Source organism: Bidens hawaiensis, unplaced genomic scaffold (assembly GCF_021521415.1).
Source record: "Bidens hawaiensis isolate Kalapana, Puna unplaced genomic scaffold, B.hawaiensis_p1.1 tig00009285_1, whole genome shotgun sequence".
Classification (NCBI taxonomy): Eukaryota; Viridiplantae; Streptophyta; class Magnoliopsida; order Asterales; family Asteraceae; genus Bidens; species Bidens hawaiensis.
Window position 1 is genome coordinate 77,326 of NW_027491685.1, and position 17,242 is coordinate 94,567.

Here is a 17,242-nt window from a genome sequence, read left to right on the forward strand (position 1 = left end):
TTTAATTGTATTTATTTTGAATTCGCGTGCATCACATGAGTTCTGAAGTTAGTTATTCTTATAATATGAGTATGAGGTTAGGGTCTCTTTCGGCTATCCGAGCTTAAGGATAACCCCCAACTCGTGTCATCTAGGATAAATTAGATTGACCAAGCCAAACCTAAATAATCACAATGATAACCTCTTAGCAGGGGTGTAGTAGATTCAACAATTTTTGAACCCCCCCTGCCATAATGAAGAGTAGGGTTTGTCGTACACTAGAATGAAATATTAAGCATAGTACCGACTAAGAAATGAAGATTAGGGATGGCTCGGATCATAGATGGATGCGCGTATATCTCTGATTTGGTATAGAGCTTTCACAATCAGTTCCCTATCCCAATTCCTCCAATTATGTTATCTTACACACTTTTCTAAATCTAGGAATGGTACAAAGACACAATGGATTGCGAATACAACATAACGCTGAGTAATATAACACAATGTCGAGGAGAAAAAACAAGATGATGGAAATAAACAAAAAACACAATAATAAATAACAAGATGACGCAATTTCGTTTTGAACGAAATTTAAGATGAGATGTAGAAAAATAAACATGTCGAAACGTATATTAAACTTTTATAATTTATATCACTTCTAAAAGTTATAAACGAATAATAGAAAGGAAAAACATTTGACTGTGACACATTGCCAAGTTTGTTTGGCCAAAAGCAAATTTAAAGAGTGTTGTAAATTAAAAGTTAGTTTTAACTAAATAGAGGACGATATATTATAAAATTTTGAGGGGCCTTATTGTAACTTTTGAAAACCTATATAGATGTTTGTACATAGTGCAAACAAACTTGTACCAAATGATCACTAATAATGCGAGAGGAAGATAAGTTCTTAATATGAAGGATATATTCCAAAATAAAAGTTTTACTTGAGCAACTTACCTTCTAGATCGTCCAACTAATACTATGAGCTAAGAAGGAAGACACCCTCGAATGACCGGGTGACGGACGACTTGGAAAAAAACAGGAAACAACGAATGATGATACTGTACCGAGATCAACAACACTACTTAACCCTAGGCATCAGGCCGGACATCAACAACATAATATTATTCCAAGAGGAAGGCTAGTTAAACTACTAGAAGGCAAGTCATTAAGCGGGACCGGGCCTCTTTCCGCTAACCGAGTTGATGAAACCCCCAAATATGATTAGGAAAATCTCACATTGGGCTTTGCAACTACTCCGATACTAATCATTCTATTTAGAAGTTTGATGTTCATTTAGAACTGTTGTTAATCATTTAGTTGTATTGTTTATTTGTTAATTAAATAATTTTTAATTAGCAAGTAAATATAGAGGTGTAAAGTATTCAAACCATGACCGTGGGTCTTTTGGCTTAGTGGTAGCCTGATTGCTTCTTCTAGAAGAGGTTTTCGATTCGAGACTCAGCGTTTGCGTCAAGGGGCGGTTTTACGCGATTGTTGAACTTTCCACCTACGGAGGCTTTTGAGTCAGACCTGAAACATTAAATAACTAAGAATGATTGAAATGTTGTCACATGTAATGTTTTCAGACCCGGCCCGAGCGTAGACCCCGAGGCCTTACCAGGTCAAAGGACGGACCGACCCGGCATGGCGGATCGATGTTTGACCCGGATGACGTCATAAATAATTTAAATATATATTTACATATCTTACTATACTATTAAAGCAATACAAGGTTTCCACATGGCATTCAACTAGCATGTTCACATAGGCTTCCAACTCATCAATTTTTCATTTATATAATTTTCACATGTTAATTTGAACATTAATTTTAAACATTAACTCCTAAGTTGAAGAAAGTTTCAAAATAAATTGTTATAATCATCAGTTATTGAGTAATAAATACAATTAATTGTTTTCATTGCTATTTTTTTAAATTTTGAGACTTTGTTATTTTGGAAAATTATTTATGAACGTTTGGACTAGATGTTTGGATTGAAATGGTGGTTTAAGAGTATGTTTGGGATTGAGTTTGAAAAATACTTATTGGCTTATTGGTGTTTTTAAAAAGCCAATAAATTAAAATGTATTTGGCAATCATAAAAAACTTTCTTATTTTAGATTTTTGAAAGGGTTGAAAAGCAGTTTTCCAATAGCCCCAAATCCTGACTTTTCAAAATGGCTTTTTGAAAAAAGCCAATAAGCCAATAAGCATTTTTCAAACACAATCCCAAACATGCTCTAAGGCACGAGGTTTAGATTATATTGTTGCTACATTAAACGCGGTTTAATAAAAATTATAATTATATCTCACTGTTATAGTCATATTTTTAGCATTTTTTATGTTGTGTACTTAAATGTTTTATAATTTCAATAAAAATAATTTTTATAACACACAACTTATGTTACAACATCTACATGTTTACGCTTAATAGGTTACATCATATGACTTCAGTAGATTATGAAGTTTTAACCAATATGTCTTTTTTGTTTCATGGTATAAGTTAGAAATATATGACATAACTTAGAATTATGTTTTAAATTGTAATTTTTCTATATTTGTCTTTATATATTGAGTTATTTTAATTAAATTAACAATATGATACCTTATAATAATAATAATAGTGCTAGATTATCTGACATTTACAATTCGTTAAAATGCATATAACACACACGCGCGCGCGCACATACACACACATATATATGTGTGAAGTTTTCTATATTTTCCGTCCGTGTGCAACACGGGATCTAACCTAGTATATATATAATTCATATACATATAAAAAATAATAATAACCAAAAATACTAATAATAACAAACTTTAATGTTTATTTATATTTTATACATTGCTTTTTAAATATATATGATTTATGTTTGATCAATAGAGACATCAATGAAGCTTGGTTGGTTGGCTCAATGGGTAGTTATTAAAGCTTCTATCTTTGAAATGACCCAAGTTCGAATCCCGGCATACACATTTTATTTTGGATTTAATAAAAAAGGGTTTTATCGGTTCACCCGCCGGGTGTCTATCAAAATACCGGTTTCTAGGGGTGAGCAGAAAACCAAATTAATAGAACTGAAACTGAATTAACTGAAAAAACCGAACTGAAGCATTAACCAACGGTTAATTTTTGTATTTTTGAAAAATTGAATTTTCGGTTTTGGTTTGGTTTTTCGTTTTTAAAAAACCGAACCGATTGATTGTGATGAAGATGATGATGAAGATAATGAAGACTGGAACTAAACTTTGAAGATGAACAAGATGATGAATGAAGATTAGGATTAAACTTTTAGTGTTTTTTTATTAAAAACTTTGTTGAATTTTAAACTCTACTACTCTAGCAACTTTTTATTCGTATGATTTCACGTAACATGTGTCTATTTTTGATTTTTGTATTTAATATATTTGGGTACTTAAATACATTCTTACAAACTTAAAGCCATCATCTTCATTTTTAAATTTTTTTGCAATGTCTACACATAATTGGAAAAAAAAACCCCATTATAACCGAATCGAAACCAAACGGTTTGTATATTAAACAAACCAAGGACTTCAGTTTCGGTTTTACCTAAAAACTGAACCGAACAAAACCAACTGTCCTCAGTCCTACCCGTATCAGTACCTATATCCAACCATACCAATAAATTCGTTAGGCTATCCGCTATGGTGGGGGGCATCGAAGCCCCTCCACAGTGCCATATCAGCATCACGTAGGCACCGGAGGCTTCAAAGCCCTTCTACCTAACGCCCCGCTATGGTTTAATGCCATTGGGCACCCCATCTAATCTAATCTAACTTTACTAATAAAAGAAAATGATAAAGATGATGTGGCAATCCCACATTCATTCTTGGTCTAATATCTCTTCTCATTCATTCTATCTATCCATGAGTTATGGGCAAAACCATTTTGTTAAATGGGTTATAATTTTCTTTCTAATCTTTCATCTCATTCATCCTATCTATTTATGAGTCATGGGCCAAAACAATATTGACAAATGGGTTATAATTTCCATTTTAATTTTTTAATCTCTCATCTCATTCATCATAGTTATCCATGGATAGTGAGTCAAAGCAATTTTAACAAATGTTGTGTATTGTTGTAAACTTGTAATGGTTCATCTCATTGTAATTTTTAAATTTGAGATTACAAACTTCTTATTATTTGTAGTATATATTTTATTTTCTTTTTACCTTTAATTTTGTTCATTTTTTTTTAAAAAAACGTACCTTATTTACTTTTATATTTAACAAATCCCGTGTAATATACGGGTTCAAAGCTAGGTATATATATAAATGCATATGTATGTGGATTTTTTTTAGAAATGGGGTATATATGAGATTCCTAATCACTTGGGGGGCTGACTTTGATTTTTAATCACAAATAGGGTAGTAGTTTTTAATAGTGGCGAATAAGAAATACGGTATAGGTGTGTAAGAGAATGTAGGAGGGTTGTCAGGTGAGAGAATCTTATTTGTATTTGATAGTGGCGAATAAGGTTAATTTCTTTTGATAGTGGCGAATAAGGTTTATTTCGTTTGATAGTTGCGAGTAAGAGTGAGGTCATGTGACCAGGTACCATTAGCACTTAGTATTGGCGAATAACCTTAATATCTCTTTGTATTGGCGAGTAAGAGGCTAGTTGTATTGATTGTTAATATTTCATAAAATACTTTAAAAATCACATGTAACCACTTCTGGGTTAAAAAATATTATTGGATATATATATGCTATATTAACCAAATTTATATTTATATGTGATATATTTAGAAGTTCTTAGCCTTAAAACATGGGACAAAACCCTTCCTCAGTTCCTTGTCTCTAAGACTTTTGCTCACGAGTATAAATGTATACCAAGTTACTAACCACACTAACGTCTTTAAGATGAAAGAGATATATAATTAAGAACACTATCCAACGTACCATACGAACTTTAAAATCCTCCACTAACTAAAACCATTTTGTGGTCTCACACAGTCACACTTAGGTTCTATTTTTGCATAACAATATTAAAAAATAAAATTTTAAAATATTTTATGAAATATAAACAATCTGTAGAATACAACTAGCCCCTTACTTGCCAATATCAAGAGATATTAAGGTTATTCGTCAATACTAAGTGCTAATGGTACCTGGTCACACGACCTCACTCTTACTCTTACTTGCCACTATCAAACGAAATTAATCTTATTCGTCAATATCAAAAGAAATTAATCTTATTCGCCACTATCAAATACAAATAAGTTTCTCTCACCTGACAACTCTCTTACATTCTCTTACACACCTATACCAACTTTTTTATTCACCGCTATTAAAAACTACTGCCCTATTTGTGATTAAAAATCAAAGCCAACCGATTAGGAATCTCATATATACCCTATTTCTAAAAAAAATTCTATGTATGTGTGTATCCGTGTGTATGACCGGAAGAGAGAGAGGGGAAAAAGGCGCCGGTCCGCGTCCCCACCCACCGCGCCCCGCAACGGTGCATGGCGCCCACCGCGCCACCCAGAAGGGCGCCCATAGCGACCCGGTCTTACGGTAGTCGATACCCAATTTGATTAAAAAAAACTGGGGGCCTAAATGAAACTTGTATCAGTTATACGCGTCTATCGAGAGAGACGTCTTTTGAATATCCGTTGTTTTGTTTTTTCTTTCATTAGTTGGACACTCCAATATACTTCAACCAATGGGGTCACCGGAATCTGCATCTCCGACGGCGGCGGACCTCATTTCCCAGCTCCGGTCATCTTTCTTCCCGCACGAGTTCGATTCCGTCGCAAAAACCTTAACAGACCGTGAACAACGCATGAAACACAAGTACTTAAAGCTGAAAGCCAACGCTAAAGCGGAGAAAGATCTTCTGGTTTCGGAGAATCTGAAGCTGAGTGACGAGTTGAAGAAGAAACAAAGCGAGATAGAAGCTAGGGTTTGTGAGAATCAGAAGCTGAATGATGAGTTGAAGAAGAAGCAAGTGGAAATTGATGCAATGATGAAGCAGATTGCGGGTTTGAGTTCGGAGAAAGCCGGTAAGGAATCGATGGGTTCTTCGGTTAATTTGGAGAGTAAGGAACTAAAGGATTGTGCTGCTGGTATACATTTCTTGCATTTTATAGATTTTATGATCTGATTGTTTTAATTTAAGAGATGTTAATAAGTTTTGGGTGTTTTTGAATTGAAATATCATGATTTATAGTCTTATAGGTTCTAATTTTATATCTGAAGTTCAATTTTAGGCAGAAAGTAACATACTTTAGAGTTTAGATTCTTTTTTAAGCAATGCCGTATTCGACTATTCGTAGGCATAGTTATTAAAAGCCCTTGCTTCTTGCGCCTAGGCCCATTTTTCAGGCGAGGCTCAATAATACGCTTCTAGTTTTTTGGTGAGCGCTTCGGCTAAGCAGTTAATGCCGAAAAATATCGGATATTCTGAGATATCGGTTATCGCAGTGAGATATCTGTGGGATATCGGTAATTTTAATATCATGCAAGATTCATATATATAGCGATTTAACACTAATAATTCAGTATAGTCTCCTACTATTAACAGATTAACCTTTTGCAACTTGCAAAACACTAATAATCATAGCAAGTAAGGATTGATTAAGACTTAAAAAACTAACATTAAACACTAAAAGTTGATAATTAAGACTTAAAACACTGATATGGGGAATATTGGTGATATATCGGTCAATATCGCTGATATTATCGGTACCGATATTCTAACCGATAATTTGACTCATATTTCACCAAGGGTTCGATAACCGATACATCACTTGTATATCGGTGATATTGGGCTGCATAGCGCTTTGGCAATGCTTATGACAAAAACTTGTGAAGATAAAAGCCGAGCAAAAGAAACGCAACGAGCACTATTGAAACTTAGATCTAGGAGAGGTCAAAGGCATTATATTGATCCATTTGTTATTCAAGTTTTGGAATTACATGATCTTGACTATTTTAAAACTTTTGGTACTAATTAGTTGATATTAAATGCCATATAATAACTTTGCTTATTTTATTTGAAGAATAACAATATTTTTCATATGCATTATATTTATTTTTATTTTAGTGTGCTTTTTTTTTCTTCAGGCCCTCGCCTTTTTTGCACCTTGCGCCTAGGCCCCAAGCGAGGCCTATGCGCCTTGAGTGCGCCTAGTGCATTTGATAACTATGTTTGTAGACGGGTAAACTTGAAGGACATCAAGGGTCGTACGATTGATTTCAAGGGGTGGTTTACTTGGTGCCGAAGTTTACTTGTTTATGGAAGTTATTTAGTATTACAACAGGTTTATGTCTACTAACTGTATTTGGTTTTTTGTTTCCCAAGGGTCTTGTTGTACATGTAAGGCTTAGGGCTTATTTGTTTTTCATTAGTTTTCAATTAAGAAGCAAAATGAGTTGAGAGTCGATCGGATTGGGATCAAAGTTTGTGTGTCTTGACATCTTCTCGTTTAACTGTCTTTTTTTTATTAAGTGTAGACTATAGAAATTACCAAATATTTATATTAAACTTAGACTCCAATTGGAAAAGAAAATATTGCATTTTGGTATATTTTGAGTTATCAATACAAGCAATCTATGGTACAAAATCTTATGGTAGACTTTTATGTGCCACAGAAAGCGATAGGAAACCACCATTGGTCAGTGTAAAGAAAAACTCCAAGAGGAAAACAGAAGTCAAATTGCCTGAGATCATTGATATTGATGATGACGATGTCGATGATGATCAAGGAAAACGTGCTTCAAATAAGATCAAGAGAGATTATAATAAAAAGGAGGATGATGATGGTGACGATGGAGAGTTCATCTCTTCAATTAAAAGAAGTCGGGTTTCAAAGGAAATGAAGAAAGAGCATCTTGACACGTCAGCAAAAAAATCACCTCTTTTGGAGAAAGATGAGTTGGATGGATCTGAACCCGATTCTGGTTCAGACATTGAGCAAGTTCAAAAGTTATACGCGTTCTCAATTGCTAAACTGACGAAACGGAAAGAAGGATGGAAATCTGAGTCGGATATGGTTAAAGATTTTGAAAAAGATGATGAGCTTTGTTTGAACGGTGTATGTGCTCTACATAGACAAAAAAGCGATGTTAATAGATCTGATACATTAAGGTACAATCTTGAATTTGCTTCTAAATAGTTATTTTTTATTGGATAACTCAAAATCTTTTGTGTATATTTAATGTTTACTTGTTTTTGTGTCTAGACTGAATAGCCTGGCACGCAAGCTTATTGACGGGGATTCACAAAAGAAGTTGAAGAAAAAAGCATCGGATTTGAATCGTCTTGATCTTGATCATTACAGGACGTTTGCTAAGAGGTACTCGTCACGGCTGTTTAACATATATCTGAATAAAAGTGACCCCTTTTTTCCTACTTCAAGAAGTCAAGAATAAAGGGCGGATCGTTAGAAATGAAATCTTGAAATGTTTGTAAATTGTGGGGTTTAACTATGTGTTTTGAGGTTTTTGCATCATGATGAAGGCACATTTAAAAGGCATAGGTGCAGTTGACCAGAAATGGTTTATTTAGTTGCTAATAGCTCTTGCTAAGTATTGGATGTTTTGTGGATTTTGAATTAGTTCGATTATCTGTGGCATTGCTGTGTTGATGATATGCAAAGAAATTATAACAGTGAAAGCTTATTTTTGTGTGCATTGAATTGAGAGCTAAAGTCATTGTATGTATTTGAATGTTTATGCGGATTCGTAATATTTAGGTTTTATAGACTTGAACTTGGCTCGCCTTGCTTGTGGTGCGCGTATATAATGTATATATGTGTGAACCCTCGGCTGAGCAAAAGTGAAGTTACACTAATTTTGACGTCATTTACTAATCTCGTGAAAATAATGTCAAAAGTGACGGAAGGATAATCAGGCATCATGTGGTGGCGGCTGATAGCCGAAAGACAAGGGTACATGCACCAATCGGCCGGTGTCTCGATGGTTGAGTGTTATGCGCCTTGTATCCAAGGCTTGATGCAAAACTACTATCGAGCTGGGGGTCTTACCGGAGGCAGCCTCTCTATTCCTACGGGGTAGAGGTAAGATTGTTTACGTCATACTCTTCTCATACCCTATCATAGCTTTGCTCTTTGTGGTATATACTGAGTACGATGATGATGATGATGAGACTTGAACTTGGAACCTACAGGGTGTGGTTGACACATTAACTTTTAAACAAACTATTAATACACGCTATTGGCCGAAATTTTGAATATTTTTCATTTTTTTATCACACGCATGTACAAGATGTAATACCAACCCTAACGGGGTTTGACAAACACCCATGTAGGACGATGGATGCATCCGCCCTTCATGGGCTGTTTCTAAAGATGAATGCCCATGAATGAGTTTGGGTGGGTCGGTTCGCCTATCTTTTTTCTTTTAATGGATGGCAGAAATGACTTTGACCCATAGCCCCGATTCGTTAGTTTTATATTTTCACGACCAATTTGCTAACAAGGCAATGTTAGCAGATTTGAGGCTACCTACACAAGTCCATTTCCTTTGGAGCCAATACTTTATCCCATAATCTTCAAATTCTCTTCATTGAATCCCCTAAAGAATCTTCATCTAGTTCATTGATGACCGATGATGCTGCTTTAAATAAGAAAAATAGTACAAAGGAAGGTTGCCTAGAACTGCTTTGAGCAATGTCATTTTCCTGCCGAATGAGAAAGTGTTAGATTTCCTACAGGAGATTAAGCTTCAAATTTGTCCACCGTCGGTTTCCAATGTTCATACGATTCATATTTGCTCCTACGGGTAAGCCCAAGTAAATGAACAGAAGTCCGCCTTTTGATAACACAAAACTGTAGACACATTCTCATGATGCTCAGTTCAATCCCAACTCCTTAAACTTTACTCTTGTGGAAGTTAACCTTCAAGCCTAAAGCCAAGTGAAAGCATCGAAATATCCTAGAAAGATTTTGAGAGTTCGGAAGCGAGAAGCAACCAGATGAGTTACACCCGTTCGACCATCTGTAGTGGGCGCCACTGCCCCCCAGGGCTCCATGGCTCTTTTTTGGGGGGATGGACGATTCCCACAAAGCGACAAATGGAAGAATGGGCCATGATGATCGGTGGTTGTTTTACTTGTTTTTTTTAATAAAGAAATAATAAGAAATAGTAATGAGGTAATGATTGGAAAGAGCTCCATCCACTACAATATTTTTTTGTAAAACACCTCTATGGTGCGTGACACCACATGACACAAAACGCTCCCCATAGGACTTCATCCACTAAACATGGTCTTAGCTAGGGGTGTTTTATCACTACCACAAGACTACACTCATACTTAACTTAAAACTACCCTAACTAAACTTACTTGCCCATGACCTCATCAAGTTGCCCATAACTATCACAATTGAAGCTAATTCACCTAACTTGCAATCATTGATAATCATTGACCATAGTCTTGTCAAATTGACCTAAATTGACCAATTATGACACGACTTGACTCTAATAGGCATAGGCTGCGCCGCTCCGAAATAAGCATAAGTTTCCGTAGTTTTTTTTGAACCGTAAACTTTTATAAGTTTCCTTAGTTTTATTTTTTTCTTTCCAAGGTCGATTCCGTAATTTAGTAATTTTGTTTTTTTCTAAATAAAAATTACAACCGATTCTACGACGAAGACTATTTTCAATTTTTGTTAATATGATTTTCGACCGTTTTCACCAAATAATGTTCGGTAGCTATGTAAGTGACCATTTATTTTAATGGTTATGTTTGCAACTGATCTAATTTTCCCTTTTATTATTTCAAATTTTAACTTTTTATATACCTTTATATGATTTTTTAAATCTAGTGACTACATTGCCATAGAAACAGTTTCAGCAGCCGTATATTCTACCGCTTTTGCAACATATTTAACTTTAATTCAACCTTTTAGCTACCCGTTTAAAATACGGGTTAGAATAAATAAATTTATTTAAAGAATAACATAATGTAAAATATAAAAAATATGTTCAATATATATAAAGCTATAATATAGAAAAAATTACACAATATGGAAATAAAAAATTGAAAATTTGTAAATTTCTAAATATTTCTTTGGATACAATATATGTAATTTTATTTGTAACTATATCCTTTATATTGAAATTAGTAGTTTCATTTTGTTTTTGGTTTCAACTCTAGATAATGGAATACATAACTGACCATGTGTTAAAACAAGTTATCTAAAAAACAAACAACCCATCTAAAGCGATAGGCCTTAGCTTTTATTAATCTTTATTGCAAAACAAACATAAAGTGAAAATTTTCTTCTTTCAAATTTGAAATTAATTATTTTATCTACATCAACGTGAAAATTCGTTACTTATAAAATGTTAATATTAGGGATGACAATCTTGACCCAAACCATTTCAAAAAGATCAATTTGGGTTGTTTTAAAAATTAAATTGGTTGGTATGGGTCAGAGATTTTAACTAAACGGGTCAAAATGAGTCATTTGAAATTTTATCTTGTTATTTTCGGGTAAAAATGGGTCGACATATTCAAAGAAATAGGTTGATGTGGGTTAGTGTCCTAAGGGATTGTGATAGACTTCGGACCGAAACGAATTTCCGCACGAGATAGGTTTCGGCACGAAACGAGTTTGAGATTGGAACGGGTTTGGCAAATGTTTCAAGCCAACATGAGTTTTCGCGTAGGATGAGTTGGGTTTTGGTTTCTTTTTGGTCGATTCCGGACTCGTTTTTGGTTTTTTGTTTCGTTTTTGTCAGCTTTTTAGTTTCGTTTTTATTCGGTTTCAATTTTTTGAGTTTCGTTTTGATCTATTTTTTTATTTCGATTGATTTGGTTCGGTTTTTGGCCTTTTGTTTCATTTTCGTCGATTTTTCGGTTTCGGTTTAATTTCTCGGTGGTTTTTTTTTTACTTTTTTATGGAACGAGGACAACAGAAGAAACATTTAAGTTTTTCTATTTTTTTTTGTTTTTGATTTATATTTTGAGTTATGATTTTTTTATTATTATTTTGAATATTTTTTTGAGGGTTTTTGATCTTAATAGTTAAACACCTTAGAAAAAAATAAAAAAAAAAAAGAAAATAATAAAAAAAATCATAGCTCAAAATATAAATCAAAAATAAAAAAAAATCTAAAAATACTAAAATGTTTCGGCCGCTAATCTCGTTCAAAAAAAAAAAACCCCGAAACCCGTTCTGACCCTAACCTATTCTGATCCAAATCAAAACAACCTTTTTTTTAGTTGACCCGTTCTGACCCTAACTCATTATGACGCAAACCCATTTTGACTCATGACTCATTTCGACCCACGACCCGTTCGATCCAACCCAACCTATTTGCCACCTCTACTTAATATAAATATATAACCAATACAATATATTTATATAAAAAAAAAATAATGTATTTATATTGGTATTTAATTTTTTAAGCATCCCCCACTTGTGGCCTAGTGGTAAGAGGCTTGGGTTTTCCAGTGGAGACTCAAGTTCGAATCCCACTTGTGTCATATTTGGGTGGATATTGGCAATGAAGGATTTGAGCTGGGCCTTGTTCAAAGGTTGTCAGTTTGAATCCTGAGCCCTGGGTTTTCGTCCCACCGTGTGTTACGCCAGAGAGTTCTGCTCTTGTGGTGGCACAACGGCTGTCAAGTGGCAATCGGCGGTATGGTTTCCTGGGGGATCGCCCAAGCCAAACTCTGAAGCAAGCGTGGGCCCGGTTAAGACAACATAGTCTGGCCAGAGTGGGGTATTGGGGCTCTCCAAATTTGGAGAGCACGGTAGCCTGAATATAAGAAAGTCGCCGTTCTAAAAAAAATTTAAATTTTTAAGCCATGAAATAATTATTAAAAGGAGAAATAATATATTAAAAGAAAGAATAAAATATAAAACTATTAATAAGAAAATAAATATATATTTAATATGAGAGAGAGGTGAGAAAGTTTTGTACGGATCACTCATGCGTAATGACATATGACATTAAACCCATAGATTAGAATAAATAAATTTATTAAATAATAACATAATGTGAAATATTAAAAATATGTTTAAAAGATATAAAGATATAATATATGATAGAATAAATTAAACATTACACAATATGAAAATAAAAAGTTGTTAATTTTGTAAATATCTAAAATAATTTTTTGTATACAATATTTGTAATTTTAACCTCCATATCAAAATTAGTAATTTCACTTTATTTTGCGTTAAAACACATAACTTACCATAACTTACCGTGAGTTAAAACAGGTTGACTAAAAAACAAATCAACCATCAATAATGATTGACCTTAACTTTTATTAAATTTCATTGCAAAACAAACATGGGTAGATTATTCTACAAATGTGGACAAAAATTATATGAATTTGCAGTCACAAAAAAAGCCAAAAAAATATAATGAAAAATCAATAAAAAATCATAACTCAAAATTTAATAAAAAACAAAAAATTAAAAAATACAAAAATGTTTCCACCATCTTCCTAGTTCACAAAAAAAAACACCCCTTGAAAAAGACACAATGTTGAGGAAAAAAATATCATTATGTCTTTTTATTTATTATTGTGTTTTTGTTATTTTCGTCATTAATTATGTCTATTCTCCTTAACATTGTGTCTTTTTTTCTTGACATTGTTTTTTGTACTTGATATTGTGTTATATTACTCAACATTGTGCTATATTTTGTTGGCATTGTGTTATATTTTGCGACATAGTGTGCCTTTTTTATTTATAATTATGTTGTTTGTTCATTTTCGGCATTGTGACTTTTCGTCCTTTTTTTTGAAACATGAATGAGGGAGGAAACATTTTGGTTTTGTAAAATTTTTTGTTTTTATTTATATTTTGTGTTATGATTTTTTATTTTTATTTTTTCGAGGGGTTTTTTTTGTGTGATCATAAATATTTCTCATACTTCTCATTTTTGTCCCCTTTTATATTTTAACTTTTCCCAACAAACATAAAGTGAAAAATTTCTTTTATGAAATTTAAAAGTAATTATTTTATCTAAATTCACGTGAAAAATCGTTATTTATAAAAGCTTAATATTGATAACTAATACAATATATTTATATAAAACAATATAATATGTTTATGTTGGTATTAAAATTTTTAATTCAAAAAATAATATTAAAAAGAGAAAATAATAGATTAAAAAGAAAAAAAGTTAAATAAAAACTATTAACCAGAAGAGAAATGTATTTAATAAGATGGACATGTGGGAAAATTTTGTAAGAATACATCTTGTGTGACGCTAGATGGCATTGAGAAACCTTTATTTATTATACATTATAGGCTATATATATATATATATATATATATATATATGTAATACAATAATATTATATGTATCTAACACAACAATATTGTTATATTACATACATATGTAATATAACACTATAACATATATTTAATACAATAACATTTCATATATGTAATACAACAAGATTACATATATATAATACAAAAAGATTACATATATGCAATAATATAACAACTATAGAGTTTTATATTGTGTAACCAGGATTACACGTTGTTACCCTATATAAAGAGAGTTTTAATCAAACTTCAAACACCAAGAAAGCCTAAAACATTTGCGATGGTTAAACAATTAGATCATGAGTGGGTTGAAGCACAAAAGATTGTTATAAGCACAAACCTCATTGCAGCAGCCAAAAAGCACCTACAGTTCCTTGAAGTTGTTCATAAGAATGGAAATCTCTATGATGGCCCAGTTCTTGAAAAGGCGATTTTTAGGTACACTAATTGTCTTCTCATTTCACTTTAAGTTTCCAATAAATGATCTTGATGAATGCTTAAATGCAGGTACAAATACTACTGGCTTCCTTTGCTAGCTGAACAAACTAAGTCGTCCTGACTTCCAGATAGCTCGTTAGTTGTACCACTTGATTGCGAGTGGATTTGGCATTGCCACAGGCTTAATCCGGTAAAATTCAAAAGCTAGATTTATTATGGTTGAGGTTATATAATTTATAACTCTTTGCTTTGTGGACTTTTAACATTTAATTTCCTTTGGTTTTGAAGGTTCGCTATATGGTTGATTGTATTGAGCTGTTTGGTAAAATACTTGACCAAGGTTGCGTGGCAGTCTCCTCTATTGACGGAACTTGCAGAAAACAAACTGAAGAGATATGGAAGAAAAAGTACCCACAAGAAGCCTACGAACTTGAGTTTGGATTTAAGAATGACGATCAAACCCATTCGACAAACTTGCAAAGCACCAACTATGATCTAGTTGCAGCCGTCAAGAGGCAAAGTTCTTTTTTTCACAAGGTGAAATGGTTCAAGTTTATTCCATTATCACATGATTTTTCCTATTTTTGCTTTAAAATTTAAATATTTACATATGAAACAGGTGTCCAGCAGTATTTTCATGGGAGATCTCTATCTTGAGGAGGTAGTTAAGAGATACAAAGGATTTTTGCATCTAGTTAGAAAAAACATAGAGAAGATGTTGGGAAACCCTATTGTCCCAACTTATGATATTGACTTAATATGGCACACACATCAACTGTCTCCTCGCTCTTACTGTAAGGATGTCATGGCTTTAGTAGGTCAGGTGTTGCACCATGATGACAATGATACAGATCATCGATAGGCGGAATGTTGGATGTTGGCATCAAAACAACTGCGGAACAATGGAAAGAAATGTTTGGTTCAGAGTACTGGAGAGTTGGATCAAGGCCAAGTGTGGACATGATAAAGGGGGGAGATTCATCTGCAATGACAGTAAGATGTAAGTGCCTCCCTGAGCAAGACGGGTCATCTGCGGAATGCGTGAAAAATTACTACACCACCAAGGCTGAAGAGGAGTCGTCTGCAATGAGAGCAAGATGTAAAATGATAACAAGATGCATGTGCCTCCCTGAGCATGATGGGTCATCTGTGAAATCTGTTGGAAATTACTACTCTGCCAAGGCTGAAGAGGAGTTGTCTGTAATTACTGCAAGATGTAAATGATAACAAGATATATGTGCCTTCCTGAGCAAGATGGGTTATCTGCGAAGTCCACAAGAAATTACTACACCGCCAAGGCTGAAGATGAGTCGTCTACATTAACAGCAAGATGTATGTGCCTCCCTGAGCAAGATGGGTCATCTGCAAACTCCACAAGAAATTATTACCCCGCCAAGGCTGAAGAGGAGTCATCTACAATAACAGCAAGATGTATGTGCCTTCCTGAGCAAGATGGGTTATCTGCGAAATCCACAAGAAATTACTACACCGCCAAGGCTGAAGAGGAGTCGTCTACAATAACAGCAAGATGTTTGTGCCTCCCTAATCAAGATGGGTCATATGCGAAATCCACAAGAAATTACTACACCGCCAAGGCTGAAGAGGAGTCGTCTACAATAACAGCAAGATGCATGTGCCTCACGGAGCAAATGGATGGACGAAAGCTGATCATAGAATCAATTGCTTCAGGCATCATTGAAGTATAATAATCCTAATGAAAATCAATTAGCTTTTATTGGTGTTGCAAAAGAATAAAGCATCTCGTAAGTTTAGTTGCAAATGCTTGCTCTAAGCTTCATTGATATCCCATAAATAAAGCAACATCATTTAATTATTGTTCGCACTTATTATATTTTGTATTATCACATTATATTAGTGATGCATATGTCACACCCTAACGTGTGAGGATGCATATGTCACACCAATTAGAACCATTATCTGAAACCACCGAATATAGGAAGCTAGCTTTTACCCGCGCGTTGCCTCGGCAATGCACGATGCGATTGTTTGAAATGTAAATTGCTAATGGAAATGAAAGCTGGTATTTAGTAAACACCACTATTCTTAGAGTTGCAAGAGTTCTTGTAGCATTCTCTTAACAACCACCCCAAACGTTATACTATATATATATATATATATATATATATATATATATATATATATATATATGTATGTATATCGATTAATTAAATATTCTAACAATTTTCCATAATATTAACTAATAACTCTGGATTAATATTCAAAATTTAAACATTCCTTATCTAATACTTTCAACTATTATAAATAAGAATCACTACCTTCACTTATGCAACTTTAAATCTTCAAATATTCTGCAAACTTAGAATAATCTCTGTTATTTGAACATGGCTTTAAGGTTAGTATGCCTTTGTCAATTTCCGTTCATATGAAATGAAACAAATCATTTTGTTATATTTTAACTTTCGGTTTTATATGTTGCTTGATTATACAATTGTTAATTGTAAAATATAAAATCAATTAAAAAGTTTTCATGTACACATAATATTAATGACAACA

The 17,242-nt window shown here is 33.4% G+C and overlaps 2 protein-coding genes across 2 annotated transcripts; both read left to right on the plus strand.

The window, feature by feature from the left end:
• Window positions 1-5,993: 5,993 nt before the first annotated feature.
• On the plus strand, window positions 5,994-8,428 carry LOC143531883 (uncharacterized). The gene is made up of 3 exons (XM_077027081.1): window positions 5,994-6,073; window positions 7,602-8,097; window positions 8,192-8,428. The coding sequence occupies exons 1-3, from the start codon at window positions 6,022-6,024 to the stop codon at window positions 8,379-8,381; spliced, it is 738 nt and encodes a 245-aa protein (XP_076883196.1). The 5' UTR covers window positions 5,994-6,021; the 3' UTR covers window positions 8,382-8,428.
• Window positions 8,429-14,549: 6,121 nt separating this feature from the next.
• Window positions 14,550-15,569, plus strand: LOC143531900 (glycine-rich domain-containing protein 1-like). The gene is made up of 4 exons (XM_077027093.1): window positions 14,550-14,707; window positions 14,888-14,897; window positions 14,996-15,244; window positions 15,327-15,569. The coding sequence occupies exons 1-4, from the start codon at window positions 14,550-14,552 to the stop codon at window positions 15,567-15,569; spliced, it is 660 nt and encodes a 219-aa protein (XP_076883208.1).
• Window positions 15,570-17,242: the final 1,673 nt, after the last annotated feature.

Excerpts from the sequence above, each read along its gene's own strand:
- LOC143531883 (XM_077027081.1), top strand. The coding sequence starts at position 6,022 with ATGGGTTCTTCGGTTAATTTGGAGAGTAAGGAACTAAAGGATTGTGCT. Across the intron at positions 6,074-7,601 it reads ACTAAAGGATTGTGCTGCTG|AAAGCGATAGGAAACCACCA; the intron begins GTATACATTTCT and ends TATGTGCCACAG. Across the intron at positions 8,098-8,191 it reads AATAGATCTGATACATTAAG|ACTGAATAGCCTGGCACGCA; the intron begins GTACAATCTTGA and ends TTTTGTGTCTAG.
- LOC143531900 (XM_077027093.1), top strand. The coding sequence starts at position 14,550 with ATGGTTAAACAATTAGATCATGAGTGGGTTGAAGCACAAAAGATTGTT. Across the intron at positions 15,245-15,326 it reads AAAGTTCTTTTTTTCACAAG|GTGTCCAGCAGTATTTTCAT; the intron begins GTGAAATGGTTC and ends CATATGAAACAG.